Source organism: Panthera onca, chromosome B1 (genome assembly GCF_046562875.1).
Source record: "Panthera onca isolate mPanOnc1 chromosome B1, mPanOnc1 haplotype 2, whole genome shotgun sequence".
In the NCBI taxonomy this organism is placed as follows: Eukaryota; Metazoa; Chordata; class Mammalia; order Carnivora; family Felidae; genus Panthera; species Panthera onca.
In genome coordinates, this window is record NC_138342.1 from 41,277,871 (window position 1) to 41,297,409 (window position 19,539).

A 19,539-nucleotide genomic window follows, 5' to 3' on the forward strand; every position below is an offset into this window, starting at 1 on the left:
TGGACTTCCGGCTCGTGTTAGACCCTGCTACTCTTGAATTCTCTGCCCCTGGACCCTCAACCTTCCTGCAGTCAAGAAACCATCTCTAATTCACTCTTGGACCTCTGCACCATTTTCTTAAGAGGTGAAGTCCTGGATAGGAGCCTCTACTTTTCATATGTGGCCCTAGGTCAGCCACCATGGCTCTCCTCTCAGTGCCAGGACCAGCATTCAATAAATAAATTTGCTTCTATTATTACACTTGCTTTGCCTTTTTTTGATTATCTGAGCCAAAAAATTCCCCTCTCCACCCTTTTTTTGGTCTTGGCTACATTGATTGAATTTCTATCATTTACAACAAAAGAAATCTGATTAAAGGAAATAAAAATAATAGTAACAGCCACGATTTATGGTATGTTAGCAGGTAAATACTTTACATACTGTTGTATTAGTTTCCTATGGCTGCTGTAACAAAATGCCATAAATGTAGTGGTTTAAAACACACATACTTATTATAGTTCTTGAATCAGAAGTACAAAATGAGTCTCATGGGGCTGTAAAGTCAGGGTGTTGTCAGGCTGTGTTCCTCCTGGAAGGAATTCACTTACTTGCCTTTTCTAGCTTCTAAAAGACGCCAGGATTCCTTGGCGCTTCCCAGCAGCTGCTTCGCTCCGACCTCATCACATCTCCTTCTCTGACTCTGACCCTCCTGCCTCTCTCTTTCACTTGTAAGGATCCTTGTGATTACAGAGGGCCCACCGGGAGAATCCAGGATAATCTCCCCATCTCAGAATTCTTAATCATACGTACAAAGTCCCTTTTGCCATGTTAAGTAACATATTCACAGGTTTCCCGGATGAGGGTGTGGACATGTTTGGGGTGTCATTACTCTGTCTACCACACGTCTCATCTGTTTGAGTCCTCACAACAGTTCTGTCATGCTCATTTTGAAAATAAAGGAATATTGCACAGAGAGTTCAAATAATGTGTCCCATGTTGAGCCGAAGAGCCAATGTTCAAGCCTTGGCTGCCTTTCCAAAGTCTGGATGCGTTATGTTTTCATAACCCTTCTACCTGGCTTCAATAGCCTTGTTGGCGTGGGAGTTGTGGTGAAGGAAGTATGGAAAGGATCTGATGGATGCATCATCTTTGTGTTTCCCTTCGTGTCTGATGAATTGAGAAAAGAATGGCAGAGTCTCTTGGATCTTGAGATACAGGGAAGAAAAGGAACCTAATTCTATGAATCTTATTTCCAAATGTTGGCTTATTCAGCAGCCTCCATAGGACAGCCTGCATCTCAAGCCAATAGAGCTTGGCTTATTAAAAGGGGACTCGAGTCTCACAAAACCTCAAATACCAGCTCCTTTAACAAAGCTAATAGCCACAGTGGCATGAGATATTGCATGCAGCTGAAATTCTTCAGGCCCTGGAATTAAAGGGGAAGGATATACCCAAAAGAAGGACTGTCCTTAATTTGGGAATAATACAAAGACCAATGGGAAAGCAGACTGTTCTCGGCTGACAAAACGACAGAGGATTTCAAGTTGCCTGACACCCCTAAACAGGGCGTTAGGCATATTTAACATCCAGCTATGTCAGATCTAGAAAATGCTTCACCTGAAAGGCAGCCCACTAGCACTCAGCATGCAGAGACAGAATAAAAGCTGCTGACTCTTGCTTATGAAATCAATCCCACCAGCCCTCCACAGCCAAATTCTAGACAAACCAGAGCCATCTATTAACATAAGCATAAGTTGGAGTCTGCATACACTTAGGCCCAGTAGAAATCACAGGCGAACTGGTGGCAACGAGAGACACACAGAAAAGCTACTCTGTACTCTAATACTCACTTCATCCAGTCACAGTGGACAGAATGACCACCATTAAGAGTGAATCAAGTCTTGATATTATACTGAGTTTCCATTACATGCTGGAGACAATACTAGATCATCAAAGACAGAGTTCCTGCTCTGAAGATGAGGCAGTCTTAGAGAGTAGAGGTTTCTGACATGGAGGGATGGGGGCGTGGCCGAGGGAGGAGGCCCAACAGTCTTGGGAGGAGGGAGAGCTGGAGCAGCTTTGCTCTATGAGCTGGGGCTCTCCAGTTGCACGTGACAGAAACTAAATTTGAACTGTAAATAGAAAATGTGATGTTATGAGAGCAAGGCCCTGGAAAGGCGAGGCATCAGCTAAGACTCAGAAGTGACTAGAACTAGGAACTAGATAGCCATCATGACGAAGTCACTGCAAGGGCTGTTCCCTGTGTCTGGAAAGCTCTTCGTTTCCGCTTAGTTTATTTACTACCCATCATTCATGTGTCTCCAGTTGCCTCCTCGGGGCAACCTGTCCTCTTTCCACTCATTTCTCTTACTGAATCACACCCAGAGTCCTGGCTGGTCTCTTTGAGCCTCTGGGACAAACTAGAAAATGATGACCCTTTTGGGTGGACAGTGCCCAGTGTGTCAAGAACAAAGTACCCTTTCCTCTGAGCAAACACAGCTTCACACCAAGCCCCATGGGTTGGTGAGCAGGCTGTTTAAGTGGTATTCCAGCCCTCTGCCCCCATGGCTGTGCCCCATTGTGCAGTGCACAAACTATATACCTGTGCAGAGTAGCTGAGCCAGCTCCCCTATTGTAAGCTCTTGAGGGGCACCTGGGTGGCTCAGTCGGTTAAGCTTCGGACTCTTGATTTCAGCTCACGGTTCATGGGTTGCAGCCCTGCATCAGGCTCTATGCTGTCAGCACTTGACTTCTGCTTGGGATTCTCTCTCCCTCCCTCTCTCTCTGTCCTTCTCCCATTCATTTTCTGTAAATGAATAAACTTAAAAAACAACTGTGTACTCTTTCTCCTTATTACTTGTTAAAATAGCAATTTTAGGAAGGCCTGGGTGGCTTAGTTGGTCAAGCATCCGACTCTTGATTTTGGCTCAGGTTGTGATCTCAGGGCTGTGAGTTGGACTCCCGTATCAGCCTCCACGCTGAGAATGGAGCCTGCTTAAGATTCTCTCTCTCCCTGTACTGCACATGCTCTCTCTCTCTCTAAAAAAAAACAAACACAATTTTACATTGCTTGCATGATTATTTAAGGTATGCCTCCTTTGAAATCTCATAAGCTCCATGAGGGCAGCAATTGGGTCTGTTTTTGCTCAACGTGTAATTTCTAGAGCCCAGCAGTGTCCGGCACAGGGAAGGCCATTGATGTTGGTCATTTCATAAATAAATGAATGAGCTAGCAAGAGATCATGTGCTCACTGGGAGTGGGAGGCATGCTGATTGGCTATCATAACTCTGTTTGATGAATGGTGGGGTGAGTAGTTCCCCAAAAGAAGCAAAAGAGGGGCAGGCCGGGCAGAAAAGCATCCAAGTGTCCCCACCCAGCCATTGGCCTGCCTTGGGCAGTGTCTGACCAGTCACTTCTGCGTCTGTGCTTCCTCACCTGTGAGATGAGGGATTGTGCCCAGCTCATCTCTGAGATTGTCCCGTCCAACGTTCTGTTCCCTTTTGTTCTGGTTCCGTTCACTCCTTCCAAGTTCCATTCTAGTGCTGAAGGTACTAAGTGGAAAAAGACATGACTGTGGGCAGCCTCAGTCAAGGAAGGCTTAATGGAGGTGAACCTGTGCTGAGTGGGAAAGGCTGGGGAGGAGCTGTAAAGGAGAGACAGACGTGGGCAGACCTGGGGTGGGAGGCTGGCTGTGGGAAGTATGTTATTGGTGTTTGTCGGGAGTCTTTTTTTTTTTTTTCAAATGTAAATATCTTTGCAAGGGGTACTATCTTAACACATCTATGTTTCCCCTGAACTAGCTTATCCGAGAACAGCAAGCCAGTCATGCACAAGGAGCTGAGGGAATGAGACATTGGACAGGTAAGTTTTAATCATCAAAATAGGTCCCGAATACAAGCGCCTCTAGGGTGTGTGAAAGCAGGCTGGTCGCCCTGGGGTCTACACGGTGCCCTTGTGTCTTGGGCTCCAATAGTGACAGAGTGACTCAGAGACAGGGAAGAAAGAAGTGTCTCCATTGCCTGATGCAAAAACCAGCAGGAGGAATGGGCCCTAACCCCCTTCCGGGGAGCACAGAGTGCAATAACCTCTCAGGACCGGCCTATTCTCCTTCCACTTCTTCAGGCAACCCCTCTGTGTCTGCCCTCCAGGATGTTGTTTAAACTCAAGTCTGGCTTCTTCAATCCTGCTCCTATCAGGGAACAAAGAGGTTTCTCCTTACTCACTAAGGGCGGACCTCATCCTGAAAATGCGCGCTCTCTGTCCTGGAGGGCCAGCCACCAGGCACCACAACGGGGCCCTGGACTGCTGGAAGGGGAGCCGGAAAAGGGAGAGAAGGCTCAGCAAGGTCAAGAGGGAGGCAGGGGCAAGAGGCACAGTTTTGACCCACGCGCACTGGCAACCCTTTAAAGTCGAATTGCCCGTAACAATATTCTGCTACTTTTGGCCCTACTCTTACAGACCCCAACATGTAGTCCTGTTACCAGGTCCCCAAATAGGTTTAACAAGGAAGAGAATAAGGACACCTGGGTGCCTCAGTCAGTTAAGCGTCTGACTTCGGCTCAGGTCATGATCTCACAGCCCATGAGTTCGAGCCCCGTGTCAGGCTCTGTGCTGACAGCTCAGAGCCTGGAGCCTGATTTGGATTCTGTGTCCCCGATTCTCTCTCTGCCCCTCCCAGGCTCGCTCTCTCTATCGCTCTCAAAAATAAGTAAATATTAGAAAACAAAAAAAACAAAAAAAAACAAAAACAAGGAAGAGAATAAATTTCCATACCCTGGAACTGGGAAAACCGTGTTTCATGTTGCCACTGATGATGGGCAGTGAGAACACAGGACATTTGCCCCAGCCCCCTAGAGCTATGCTAGGTGTGACTGCCTACTGTTGCTGGAAAAATAGGTACAGCGTCCGCAACAGAGGACTTTGGGCTGTGTGTTGGGGGAGGGGTGGAGAGGGTGGGCACACAGCCATCTGTACAATGCTATGCAAAGAAGCAATATAGCAAAGTGATTGAAAATACGGATCTGGAGCCAGTCTGTTCGGGTTTAATTTCTCCCAGTTCAGCCATTTACTAGCTGTATGACTTTGGGGAAGTTCCTTCACCTATCTGTGCCTTAGTCGCCTCACCTGTAAAATGAGTCTAACGAAAGTTTGTACTTCTTGGGATTGTCGAGAGGATTACATGGGTTGACAGGAACACTAGAACAGTGCCTGGTGCCAAGTGAGTGGTGCTTAAGTGTTTGCCAATACAGTATTTATATCCACCGGTCTATCATCTGCGAATCTGAAATGTGTCCCAAAGCTATAGTTATAAATTTGAATGGAGGTTTAGAACAGACTACGGTGGTGGTGTTAGAGCTTTGAAGCCAGAATACGTGATTGGGAGGTGGAGGGATGCAGAATGAAACGGAGCAGTGGCAGGGGTTCAAGGTCAGACTTCCCCAGTAAATTGACCAGACTGTGGGGGTGGGGCAGGGCAGCTGGGAGACCCGGGGCGCAGTGGGGCTGATCAGGGCCTGGGGTCAGGGAATGGATGAGAGGGTGAAACAATTAGATGAGAGGGAAGGCAAAAGGTCCCCTGTGCACTGGGGAGGACCCCAAGTCCGAGTGTGGGTGGCTGCAGAAAAAGCAATTTTGACTGCAACCTCGTTTGGAACTGGAGGGGAGCAAAATTTAGAAACAGAAATCTTGGGCACCTCCTCTTGCTCTTTGTCCAATAGTCCAATATCTCCATACCGTCTTGAAAATGCTGCCCCCTGTCCCAAGCCAAGCCTTCCCTTCTCTCCCACGACTCCACAGCCTGAAACTGTTCAGGTCCCCCTACTTGAGTGCAGGCTCAGAGGTCAGCCAGACTCGGGAGGGTAGTGTGGAACTCCTCTCTCATCAACAAATTACTCATAGCCACTGACTAATCCCTAAAGTGCCTGGGTTTTAAAAAGGAAATATAAACTCAAATGAATGTCTAATCTAGGAATTCTTAATTTAGGGGGGTGATGGGGTGGGCATAGGTGGGTTTCAGGCCTTTGACAGAGTCATCATTTTCAATGCTTCCTAAAGGGGTCTGTGACTCCCAAACTGTTGGGGGCATTTGCTTTAACCTACTTGGACGAAGGCAGTGTAACAAAGTGAAGTGTAATAAGCATTCAGGTTAGTTGGAAGAAAATATTTTTCAATTGGGTAAATTAGCGATTTGTACGTGTGTGTATGTGTGCCTGTGTGTGTGTGTGTGTGTGTGTGTGTGTGTGTGTACATGCACGCCTCCAAATTCTTTTTCTATTTTGGAACCACAGATATTTTTCTTAAATACTTGGATTCATTGCTTTCTTCCCACAACATGGCTTCTGTTGTCGGGGGGTTCTTCTTGGGGGGTTCGGGTATGAGTGTCAGGAGACTTGCAGTAGCTGAGGAAGATGTAACCGGGTTATAGGAGCTGGAATCTGCTTAGTCACAGGTGTTTTGACACCCTACATCCTCTTCCTTTCTAGAACAGGAAGTTCTTACTTCCATAACATGTTATCACCAAGGAAGTGAGCATATATTTTCCTCAGCTCCTGTCTTCCTCTTCCCTCCCCCACTTCCTACTGCTGCCTGCCGGCTCCATCCACTCTCCCAGAATGCTCCACTTTGCCATAATGAGATGCTCGGCAGCCACCGACGTCTGGAGATGGATGGGGCCTCCTGTACTGCCCTGAGAGGGATGTTAAAAAGACATTGTATTCATGGAAGCAGGCTAGAAAAGGCGAGGAGAAACGAAGAGCCTGACAGCACAGAAGCCATTGTACAAGTAAAATGGTTATTCTTTCTGCCCAAACCCTGCTAGCTGGAGTAACTGAAGCAATGCTATATTCATGAAAGTCACTATAAACGTCATGCATTGTTTAGATTCCACTGGAAAATTATACCTTCTGAGATCTAATTTAAGGCAACATCATTAGGACTTGATTAGCTCTGTGCGAATAAGGTGAAAATACCCAATTCAGAAAAGAACATGTGGTAATGAATACATTTTTGTTCAAATACTCTGTTAAGTCCCTAGGCAGGTGTGATTTCTGTAAAATAAAAGGCCCTGGGTAAAATTAAAAAAAAAAAAGTGCCAGTTGAAGCATTGTATAGTTGGGCTGGAGAAAAAGATTAGCAAAGAAAAAAAAAAAGCTTATTAATGCTACCCTAATAGTCATGTAGTCATGTGTCAAGAAATCGTGGAAATTGGAAATAGTTTTAAAAATAAATGAAATTTTTTCTCTATATCCAGGAGAGGCAAAAAAAAAAAAAAAAATGAAATTGAAATACTGATGTCAAATCTCATCAGAATTGGAAAATTCTTAGCTTTTCTGAGAGATCCCTAAAATGGCAGCTCCATAAAGAAGGAAACCAGGATTTTCTAGATAACTTAAAAACACAGACTCATTTTTGCTTGAAATAGCCCCAAGCATAAAAATTAGCCAACCAACTGTACCTCACAAGACTGCATGAGGTTCACAAAGAAAAATGTGGATGCATCACATAATTGGTGCTCATGCATTTATTTCTGCTTCCCTTTCCTACTTTTATAAATGCTTTCACATATTTTATCATATTTATCTCTGGAAGATATTACTCCCATTTTTATAGACGGAGGAATTGAGGCCCAGACAAGTTTAATTCCTGTTCAAGGGTTAAAGCGGTAGGGTCTGCATCTTATTCCAGGCTGGCTCAAGGGTAATATTTAAAGACATTTTGCCTCTGGTATAGCAGATTCAAAGTCTTTTATGCCAGTAACTGTGGCACTCAGAGAAGGGTAATATTACTTCAAAGGACAAGGAAGAGAAATGATTCACTATGGGAACACAATATATGCTTCTATTTATGTAGAATCCCCTGTAATTTGCTACAATTTGTTTAATTGTTTAGAAATTTCCTATGTACATCTGAACTTCCAGTATCAATCAATTTTCATTAAGCTAGTTTTCAAAAAGTTTGAATGACGCAGCATTGATATGGGGTCCCCATTTTCTTCTTTATTGTGTAAAGTCTCACATGTCAGTTTCAAACTAGGTTAATTTCACACTGGTGACATGTCTTGGTGAAGAAGGAGGCTTTTGTATCCCAACTCAGTGTTCACTGTAAACTCTAGAAAGGAGAAAGGAAGCCAACTTAATGAAACATAGTGACTGTGGAGTTAGAGACAGCTTAGAGGAAAAGAAGGATCTGGGATGACAAGGTGGATGTGAAGGGGAAGGGTTTATTCAAGAGTATGATGAGTACTGCAACTAACAGGTATTGAGCCAGGTACTTTCATATGCTTTCCTTGTACTTATTCATTTGCTTATTTCTCACAACATAACTATGAGGTGGTTCATGTTATTCTCACTCTTTTGCAGATGAGGAAACTAAGACACAGAGAGAGGTGAAATAATTTGTCTTCTTTAAAAAAAAAATTTTTTTTAAATGCTTATTTGTTTCTGAGAGACAGAGAGAGAGAGCACGGGGCAGGGAGCGGTAGAGAGGGAAACACGGATTCCGAAGCAGGCTCCAGGCTTTGAGCTGTAAGCACAGAGCCTGACACGGGGCTCGAACCCACAAACCATGAGCTCATGACCTGAGCTGAAGTCTGACACTTAACTGACTGAGCCACCCAGGTGCCCCAAAATAATTTGTCTTCTCAAGTGGCGGAGCCGATGGGTTTTTAATCCAGGCCATCTGGATTAAGCCTATGTCTTGCTTCAGAAAAAAATGTCAAAAGTTCTGCCATGTCTAAAAATGCCCAGTGCAGAGTTGGTTCGAAAAAGTTCCATCTCTTAAGGTCTCTTTTTTTCACTTTGGGAGTTACATTACTGACCCAATAGAGGCTGATGAAAAATATGGAAGTCCCGTTAATGTGCATTATAAACCCACATGACAGGTTATCAATTCTACGAAGTAACCTGTGATGATTATAGAGGTCACTTGCTTGTGTTTCACTGTCAGTGTTCTAACCTCTAGCATAATAGGGGCAGGGGAAAAGGAAGCTGATGAAAGAAAAAGTGTGTTAAACAAGATATATGGCAAATGATGCCATCTTTTCAGCTTGTCAATCATCACCAGTTTTTTTTTAAAATTTTTCCCCACGTTTATTCATTTTTGAGAGACAGAGAGAGGCAGAGTGTGAGTAGGGGAGGGGCAGAGAGAGAGGGAGGCACAGAATCCGAATCAGGCTCCAGGCTCCAGGCTCTGAGCTGTCAGCACGGAGCCCGACACGGGCTCAAACTCACGAACCGTGAGATCATGACCTGAGCCAAAGTCGGACGCTTAACCAACTGAACCACTCAGCCGCCCCAATCATCATCAGTTTTGAGGAGAGACTGTCCCTGTTGGTGACAATGGAGGAAAATGTCTACTTCTGAGCCTTTTCCATTAGCCTAATAATTGGGACATGACTATATACAGGTATTGAAAAATGAAACCTACACTTTTATTACCCTAGTAGCATCTGCAAGTGGCTATTGCAAAACTGTTCTATGAATATAAGTGAAAAGAAGCATAAGTTACAGTGACATTCCTATGAAATTAAAAGCTTAAGAGCCGAAACTGTTTCCCAGTAACACAGGCCTCAATGGTTAAAAGGTTAAGTCCAGTAGGCCGAAGAGGCTGTCCCTTCCCACTGGTATATCAGAGTAGTGAATTTATTACATTCAGCAGACCCTCATTAGATACTCTAGATAAATAATCTCATTAAAAAAATACCATGAAGTTGATAGTTGCTATTGAAATCAGGTCAAAGGATAAAACAGGTAAGAAGGATAGAGTAACCTGGAACTAATCTTTCTGACTCCTATTTTTCATAATATATATCTACAAAGGCAACCTGAGTCTAGATATTCAACTCAAGAATAAGGCCAGGTTTCACTATCTTTGAAAAGCACATTCATATCCATATCATTATATCCTTATAAATAAGTCTCTTAGGTATGCAGGGCATATATTAACCTGATTAAAAAGAGGGGGAACATTATAACGCAGGGAGTTTCACCACTTAGGGACACTATTCCTTATTAGCTAGATGGCAAGTTACTGAAGCTGTCTAAGCCTCCGTTAACTTATCTGCAAATTAGGGATAATATTAGTACTCTACTGGAGTGTTGCAAGGTTAGGTGGAATACTTTAACAAGCAAAGCACGATCACATGGGAAGGAACTAAAAAAAAAGTTGTCATCATTTGGATTAGCAAACTGTCAGTTGGTTATGAGTCTGGAGAAATGAATTATCCTGACCTCTACAGATATATTACTTTGTTTTGTTTTCGTTTCCATGTAAACCCAGGTAGCCTGACTTTTGATAAGAGTGGAGTTCTACACACTCTCGCACTGCAATCTGAGGCTGAATTGATTCCTCCTTGACATGTGTTCTTTTCCATTCTCTTCAAATTTTACCAGGGGCACATTTATCTACTTATCTAAGCAGGCCCAACTTTATTTCAGTCGTAGGACTCTGCCATTCTCCACTCTGTATCCCCATCCCTGACACATGCAGAAAAGCCTGCTATTGTGGGATGTGTGGAATTTGGGGGAAAGTTTTACTCTACCATCACACTCCCAAGATACTTATTAATTTTCCCTCCAAGGATTTGAATATAAATGCACAGAAGTGTAACATTATTATCTCTGTAAGCATCCCCATAAGGATCAAGTAATTTGGAAATGGCACCAGAGAGAAAAACGTTACATGTTATATTACATATTGAAAAAAAATTCTTATTGCGTTTCATAAAAAAGAAGGCAGTATTCCAGCTATGAAGTATAGAACTTGTATCAGGTTTTTATAATAACATTCAAATGGGAAGGAAGAGTAGCTTACCCATCCTTGGAGTTTGAAGGTATGGTATGGGACAGTGTGGTACGGGGGGAAAGACCTGGTCTGGGAGGTGAGAAACCTGAGTTTAGTTACTGCTTTGTTATTAACTAGCTGAGTGATTTAGATTAGACATTTAACTTCTTGGGACCTCAAGTCTCATATTCTTAAAATGAGGAAGTTGGGTTTTCCCAAGGCTTCTCCTAGATCTAAAATTTCACATTACAGTCAACATTCCGTTCACTTTAAGGAACGACTAACTGGTGCCTACTATTTGAAAGCACTATACTAGGTGCTGGGGACATAAGATATATATAACAAGTTTCCTGCCCTCAAAGGTTTCTAGTCTTGTGGATTATTAAAATGATGGGGTGATATTTACAGAATATTATGTAATCATTTAGTTATACCTGTTTTACTATTCATTCAACATGTGGGCAGTAAGTCTTAGCAAACTAAGAATGAACTTAGCCCCTCAATCGTCAGGCTGTAGCTGACCTACCAGAAAGATGTGTACTAATTACTAAGTCTGTTTTTCATTTGAAAATAACCATACAGGCCTGACTGAAAGTGATGCTGAGAAGTAACAAAGGCTGAACATCCTATATATTTTTGTGGACACCCTGAGCCAGTGAAGTGCTGGGTGCTGGGGGCAAAGCAGTGGGCAGATCCCTCATGTAGCTTAGCCATTATATACATTATAAAGTTTGGTGCAAAAAAATCAATACAGTAAATGGCTCCCTAGAACAAATTAGTTGTGGGTTTATTTTAATTTGGTGGTGTCAAGAAGCAAACTCCTTTCTTTGCAAAATAACTGTGTCTCAGCCCTTAAATTACCATGATCAATAAAAAACATACAAATATATATACAAAATATTATGAATTTGTGTAAACTATATATAATTTACTATTTCCTAGATATAGAGTAGGTTGAACACATAAATGTGATAAGGATTGCAAGCACAGCTCTTAGTTCAGAGTAAGAAGGGACTTTTCTTAGAATTAGATCTGCCCAACAAGGAATGGCCTATTTCAGAGTCCGGAGGTACTTACCCATCTCTGTGAGGCCCAGCTGACAGACCTGTTAGGTTAAAAGTCACCAATATAGAGGAGATTCTTGAGAAGAAAACTGAAGCGGATAAATTCAGGTCAATTCTGAGATTCTATAATTAGGTGAAGTGATTCATAAATGTGTTAATGATAGGTACAAAATTATAAGGCTGTAATTTACTCGGGAGACATTAGGGATTTATAGGGATAGAGTATACTACAACAGGAGTGGTGTGGACAGATGAACTGGTTTGATCCTGTTCTTTCAAAATATCTTGTTTTTGGTGTAACATTTATCCACTGATTTGAAACCTAAATTTCGGAACTCTGAAACTCAAAAGCCTTGGCTATAGAAATCTAAAACTTAAACGGCTAATGTTTTGTTACCAGTTGTTTGTAATATTCTTGGAGGCGGTGGGTGTGTGTGTGTGTGTGTGTGTGTGTGTGTGTGTGTGTAATGCCCTGGCTGTAGGCTGGGGCAGAGCCTTGGGATACAGGTAAGCGGTGGATGTGCCCGTGATTGGGGTAGGAGAGGGCTGTCCTACCTAAGTATCTCAAATTATTCTGCTACATTATGGTTAAGTGTGACGACTTGGTTGAAAAGCATTGAAAAAAATGGTTGGAACTCATAAGAATGGTGCGAGTTCTTGTCTTAGGAAACTCAGTGGTCCTAGGAATTCACTTAAATTAACACCTTCCTCTGCCAACTAACAGCCAAATGAGGCCCTCTCAGCGTCAATGAATGACAGTCTCTCAATTCAGCCAGTTGTCCTTCGAGGACTCAGAACCTATCCTCTGGACTTGCCAACGTGCCAGACTGAGCCTGAAGCTGAGATCGTGGCCCTGATTTCCTGCGTGCTGTGGGGGGTGGGGGGGGGTGCGTATTCAGATGTGTGTATGACGACGGACAATGCCTGTTAGCATTCGCCTTTAGAACAGCCCATTTGTGACCAAGGGAGAAGTGTGTTGATTCTGGAAAAGAAGTGCAATTCAAAACCGGGAAGAGGATGGATTGTTGTAATTGTTGTACAAGAAGTAGGAGTTTGTTCCTTAGAGGGTTTGCTGGAAACGAGAACGCGATGATTCTTTATCCAGTTTCCAGCAGTAGGAAACAGCTAACAAGAGAAGTCCCAGTCCAAGTTCGGAGCGGACTGGGCTTCTGTCGAGGACCGCTCCGAGGCGTGCGAGACAAGCGGGTGACGCAAGTTTGGGGCCAACTCCCCTACTCCTTGTAGCGGGACACAAGATGCCCCCAACTGTGCTTTCCCTTTACCGCTCTTCACGCAACACCACGCGTGCTTTGTTTCAGAAGCCGACCCTTCTTTCTCGGTTGGTCTGCAGCTCCACCAATCCCGCCCGTGACGGGGCGGGGCTTCAGGGTCAAGGTGGACCAATTCGCCAGCCTCGCCCCTACACGCGCTTTCGGACCCCCGGGGATGAGTGACAGCAGCCGGGCCCAACCTGCTGCTCCAGAGCGTGGCCTCCGCCAGGGGCGTTACGGGGACGAGGCGCCGGGACCAATCGCATTGGACCTCAAGGGGCGGGGCCTCTTTGCCAGCCCCAGACCGGCGCCCTCCTTACTCCTTTTGTCAAATGAGAGACGCGGAGGGGCGGTCCTTCGACCGAGGTTCAGCCAATGGTTGGAGGCGAGGTGGGCAGGCCGGGAGTGCTGGCGGCTGGTCCTCAGCTCCAAGCCGAGGTGCGGCGAGCCGGTGGGGGGACCGCGAGGCGAGCGCGGGAGCCTGGGCGGCGAGTGGGGTGTGAGCTGCCCGAAAATGCACTCGGATGCCGCCGCTGTCAGTGAGTAACAGAGAGCGAGCTGGCCGGGGCCGGGCGGTTGCTAGCACTCTCCACTCCGCTCCCGCAGTCCCCGCCCCGCGCCTCCTGTCCCGAAACGCGCCGGGAGTCCCTGCCCGGGAGCCACCCCTTCCCCTCCCGGGGCCGGGGCGGGCGGTGACGCTGCGGGCGGCGCGGGGCGGGGGCGGGCGTGGGGGGGAAGGGGCCGGCCTGATGGGGGAGGGCGGAGGTGAGGGGGGTGGGGACTGGCTCCTTTTCAGTGTTGGGGGCAGGGGGGGCGGGACGTGCGATGAAGGGCTGGGACCGGAGTGCCTGGGGTGAATGGAGGTGGAGGCGGCGGCGGGCGCTAGCGGGCAGGGCCGGGGGTGGCACCGGCGCGGGGAGAGAGGGAGGGAGCGAGCGAGCGGGGCGCAGGGGTGAGGATTTCCTAGGGGCTGAGTGGTGCGGGCGGCTCCGTGAGAAAGGCGGGTGAGTGCTAGGGGAGCGCGGGGGCGGGGACAATGGGAAGAAGGCTGGATGGCGGGGGTGGGGGGGGGAACAATGCGGTGGGGGAATGGGGGCAGCGGTCGAGCGGGGCTGGAGGGCGGGCGCGGAGATGAGGGCTGATGTAACGGGAGAGCGAGGTGGTGGGAAGGATTGGGGTGTGATGGGATAGTTGGGGAGTCCGGCGGGCTGGAGAGGCATAGGGAGGGTGGTAGGGTAATTGGGAGTGGTTAAGAGGGGGGCAGACGTTGGGGTAATAGGATTGAGCAGGTGTTGGGAAGAGAGGGTAATTGGGAGTTAGAGGCGAGGAAGGAGGGGAGGGTTTGAGGTGACAGGATGGGGGCAGGGGTAGGGGAGGTGCGGTGGGGGTGTAAAGCTAGTTGGGAGGAAAGGGGGGTTGGGAGGGGCCAGGGGCAGGGGGAGGACTGTCAAGTCCACATTCGGTCTGCGCGGGGCTCAGGGGAAAGGTGGCAAACTCAGTTTTCAGGGAGGCGTTCCCTCCCCCGGATCAAGATAGGGTCCATGTAAGGGGGAGCCCTGAGCTTCGGGGTGCCGGGAGAGGAGGGGGCGGGGCTGAGGTGGAGGGGGCGGGGAGGTGCCCTGAGGTTGGCGCTGGCCGCGGTTCCCCCAGAGCGGCGGGAAGCGAGGTCAGCGCTGGCGCGGGCTCCGGCTGCGGGACTGGGAGGCGGGGCACGGGCGCGGGCTGCGGGTTTTCCGCGGCGGGAGCGGGAGGGGTCGGGCCCTGGAGACCGGGTGGGGGGTTTTGCGCAGGGGAGGTGTTGGGGTCCCAGGCAGTCCGTGGGTTTGGCAGTCTGTGACGCAGTTGTCTAATTTCTGGTCGTCAGGTGTGGACGCTGGTACCTAGAGACCCGCTTCCCTGCACGGGGGGGGGCTGGACCACAGGCTCCACGTAGCGCCTGCGGAGCGCGACCTCTGCCTAGCTTGCGGGGAGGACGCGTTAGGGGTTTCCTTTAGGGTCTGGCTCTAGTGGCCGGGTGTGAAGGGGAAAGGCGGTCGCGCGGAATTCTGGGACTTGTAGTCCGCGCCGCGCGGGGCCGCGGTTGGGTTGGGTGCACGTGGGTAACTGTGGAAACGAGTCCCAGAATGCTTCGCGCCTTTCGGAGCTTCCCGGCTCTGCTAACTCGTGCTTTTTCCCCAGCGGACCCGAGCGCGCTCTTGGGAATCTTCTCTTGTCCCCTGGGGCTGGAGCGATTCACTAGACCTTCTCTCTGTGTCAGCGGGAGGGGGAAAACCAAGCCAGACACAGTCCTTTTGCACTTGGGTTCTTGATTCACTAGTTGATTACTTCCTCCGGCATTTGGTGGCCTTATTTGTAATTTGTAGGGTAATGCTTAGCCTTTTATCATCTAGCTCATAGGTTTGGAAAAACATTCAAAATTCAGCACGATCTTAAAGCAGAGTTTAGGATGCTGTGTTTATTGTGGCATCCAGTGTATGTAAACACTAGTTTAAAAGGCTTAATTTTACATAAATCTCGGAATGCAGTGGAGACCAGTGTAACCCTTGTGAAGGTAGTATAGATTATGTGGTTGTATTTCTTGGGCTGTTTGGACTGCCCAGAGATAGGACTTTTTGAAAAAAGATGGTCTTGAGTGATGGAGGAGGCTTAATGGAATTTAGGGTGGAAATGTGCCCATTCATAAAGCCTGCATGAAGACGAACAAAGGGAATATGTGATGTTTTCAGTTTTCAAGGGAATAGGGGAGCAAAGGAAGCTAGAAGAAGGTAAACTTGGTGGAGGGCCTTAAGTTTTCATATTGGTTTTTTTTTTTTTTTTTTTGGTTTGCTTTTAACTGCTACTGTCATTCTTTCTCTTTGCCTCTTTAATATTAGAGACCACCCTCTCAGTCTTTAGGTGCCCTAAATGCCACATCTTTTGCGGATTCCCACTACCATTTAAATACTGAATCTGTACATCACAGAATCTGTAATGTAGAGGGCCGTAAGATTAGCTCAGAGATGACAGACTGATTTTATGTGATATATAAGGTATTGTGAAACTATTGGTAGCATAGTCACTAGAAGAATATTATAATGATCCTAATGATAAAATTTTACCAAAAAGTCCTAAAATTTGGAAACCTTTTAGTATGGTTACAAATATACTGAACTTGCATACTTGATTAAGTGATTAATGGTTAAATGATGGCTGAAAAATTGGGCAATGTGTAATTTTTTCAGGAAAAGATTTCTGTTTATCTTACGTTTTGCTTAATCTTGTGATGAAATATTCAGGAAGCCTTTTGTGATGTGTAACTATGTAATGTGGACATGTTTTTTAAAATATGCACTTAATATTGGAATTTGTTCTCATATAAAGGGTAAAGTGTATGAAGATGAAAACAAGAGTTATAATTGTCTTCAAGGTGGTGTTTTAAAAGAAGTATTAGCTTAGTAATTTTTCCCTTTTTATCTCTATTATATCCCAAAGGGCAGTTGCCCTTTACACACACACAGTCCCCCTCTTCTCCAGCCCCTCAAACCCTAGGTTTCTAAACCTGATCAGCTTATATTTTATGCTGTGGATTTTAGGTTCCTCTTTAATTTTTGGCCTTTGGGGAGGTCCTTTCTTTTCTTTTAATTTTTTAAAATGTTTTATTTATTTTTGACAGAAAGAGACACAGAGTATGAGAGGGGGAGGGGCAGAGAGAGAGAGGGAGACAGGGAATCGAAGCAGGTTCCAGGCTCTCAGCCGTCAGCACAGAGTCCAATGTGGGGCTGGAGCAAGTGAACTTCGAGATCATGACCTGAGCCAAAGTGGGATGCTTAACCGACTGAGCCACCCACGTGCCCCAATGGAGGTCCTTTATTTTCATGTGAACTTATCTATGCATTTAAACAGATGTTTCTTACCCTTGGCCCAGTATTTTTGCACAGTTTTATATTGGGAAGGTTTTTAGGTTATCTTGTCTATAGCACTGCCAGCAAAGTCTCCCTCATTTTCTTCATCATAGAGAACTTCTGTACATTTACTCTTTCCTTCCTCTGTTCCTCCAAGAAGTGCCCCTGCCTGTACTTGATCACATTTTTCCAGATGTTATTTATCATTATATCCCTTTCTGTTTTTATCTTTAGCTGCTCCCAGCAGCTCTTATAGTTTATTGCTTTCTTCCTGGCTAATAATACGTTTGGTATTTTGTCATCTCAAGAATAAGGATCTTGTTAAATCAGCAGAATAAAAAATCAACCTGTCAGAAACCGACCTCATGATTTGACCTCTGTTGTATCCATTATTGGCAAGTAACAATACACAACTAAAAATGGCATAAATAATAGAACTTATTATTGCCCAGTAGCAAGAAATGTAGAGAATAGATGATTCTGGTGCAGTGTCTGAATGATACCTTTGAAGACTCTAGGTTCTTTGCATCCCTTTCTTCCTCTCTTCTTAATATTTTGACTTCTGGAAAGCCTCAGGCTGGTTGCCTCTTGTTGGCAATGTGGTTGCTGGGGCCCCAGACATCATGCCTGTGTAAGACAGGGAAGAAAGGAATATATTTTCTTACAACTCCCTCTTAGCAGAGAGGAGTCTTCTAGAAGGTCACCTTGGAGACTCCCAACCCCTCCCCCCCCCCCCCCATTTCAGTTTCACTGAATAGAACTGATCCTATGGCACTGCTACTTGTAAGGAAGGTTGAGAAAGTGAAAGTCTGGCATTTTTCAGCTGCTTTTGTGAGATGTGGCCTGTGCTAGGGTGTAAGAACTGTGAGGAAAATGCTCTGGGTCGGCATCCTACAGGTTATATCCCTGATCCAGCTACTTTGTCCAGCTGTTTCTGGCTTGGTCTCAGTCTTTTTTTTTTTTTTTTTTTTTTTTTTAATCTGTCAGTTTATTTTCTGCTTCATTTTAAAACAAAGGTGACTTACTAAGTATAAATAAAAGCCTGTCAAGAGAAGGAAAATAAACTGTAGATTTACAGGCTGCATATAAATGCTTGCTGTATGTTAGAAACAGGCCATATTTTGGCTCTGAGCATCCTAGCAGTCAAAACAAAGAGGAAAACAAGACTAATTAGTTTTATTCCTCTGGTTCATGAACTGCAATTCATTTACTGACCCAAGCTGGCAGCTTAGATATTTCTCATCCTTCCCCATGCTCTACTGAACTCTCAGACCTATTGCCATCACCCTGAGGCTGATCCGTCTTTCCTTACGTTGTAGTGAATGGGCAGTAATCCTTTTGCTAGCCTCAGCCTCCTCTCCCTTTGCCTTCCTCATCGCTAGTCCAATCATCATTGTCCTTAGGATTCCCCTAGACAAAACGAGGGTTCCCGTTTGCTTCATGAAATACAGACTCCTCAGAACCTGGGTTTGAACCAGCTTCTGTAGTTGAAGCTCACTTTCTTCTCCCTGAACTGCTGCTTCCATCAGTGCTACTTCTGGGGAGCTTTTCCTTACCGGGTTCCTGTTCCCTCTCTAGCAGACTCATCCTCTCTCTGTGTGTTGAATCTCCAAAGTACTGTTTACTTCTGTTCTCAGTTTTAACTTCTATAACAGTAGCTGCTTGTTTACTTATTTGTCCCTTCCCCAATTAGATTATTACCCCTTGAGATCTGGGACTATCTGACTTAGTATCCACTTTGTCATCAAAGATGATGCTTTGTTTAGGTCCTCAAGCATGTATTGAATTGCACTTAAATGGTCAACTCTTAGTGAATTATCTAGAAAATTTTAATTCTCCTTCCTATTTAGTATGCTTCTGAGTCTTTCATTATCTTCAGATTGTCTTCAGGGAATACAAACTTTCACTTATTCATTCTCTTTTTTAACAAAGTCAGCCATAAGCAAACCAATTTCAATTATATAAATATAAATATATTAGAGAATGCAAGCATGAGCAGGGGAGGGGTACAGGGAGAGGGAGAATCCTAAGCAGGCTCCACGCCCAGCTACAGCCCCACCTGGGGCTTGATCCCACCACCCATTAGATCAGGACCTCAGCTGAAATCAAGAGTTGGTCGCTTAGCCAGCTGAGCCACCCAGGGGCCCCGATAATATTTCTTTTTAAATACATGCAGATGTATTGAAGAATGCCTGTGGCACAGAGAAGTTCTCAAGGGGAAAGTAAAATGCTGGTGATATACTAAGGGACCAGGAGTCTATGTGTGAAAGCGCATGTTTCCATTTCAGATCTGGTGTGTAAGTCTGTGTGGAGAAGGCTAAGGCAGGGCTTGAGAAGACTGGCATTACCTCTCTTTGTTTTGTGACCAGATTCTGGTCCTTAGGGTTTATTTCGTAATGTTAACTATACATTGAGATTGCTGGAAGCTTTCTTTAGATAATAAACTTTGTTAGTTGAAGGTGAATTTTCTGAGAATGTGACATTAATTCTGATATCTTTTTATAGTTGGTCATCTTGCATTCGTATTAATAGCTTTTCAGAGCTTGTTCTTTTTTCTTATTCTG

At 45.5% G+C, this 19,539-nt stretch overlaps 1 protein-coding gene across 7 annotated transcripts in view; it reads left to right on the forward strand.

Annotated features, from left to right (window-relative positions):
* Positions 1-3,518: 3,518 nt before the first annotated feature.
* Positions 3,519-19,539, forward strand: part of DCUN1D4 (defective in cullin neddylation 1 domain containing 4) — an 84,910-nt gene continuing 68,889 nt past the window's right edge. For 3 of the 7 annotated variants that reach the window (XM_060655055.3, XM_060655057.3, XM_060655058.3), the window contains exons 1-2: positions 3,519-3,587; positions 3,781-3,841. In XM_060655055.3, the coding sequence (XP_060511038.1) occupies positions 3,582-3,587; positions 3,781-3,841 (67 nt within the window). In that variant the 5' untranslated portion in view covers positions 3,519-3,581. Of the gene's footprint in view, positions 3,588-3,780; positions 3,842-13,476; positions 13,634-13,933; positions 13,948-13,982; positions 14,099-14,741; positions 14,761-19,539 lie in introns of those variants that run through there. The other 4 variants (XM_060655056.3, XM_060655064.3, XM_060655060.3 and 1 more) reach the window with 4 other exon arrangements.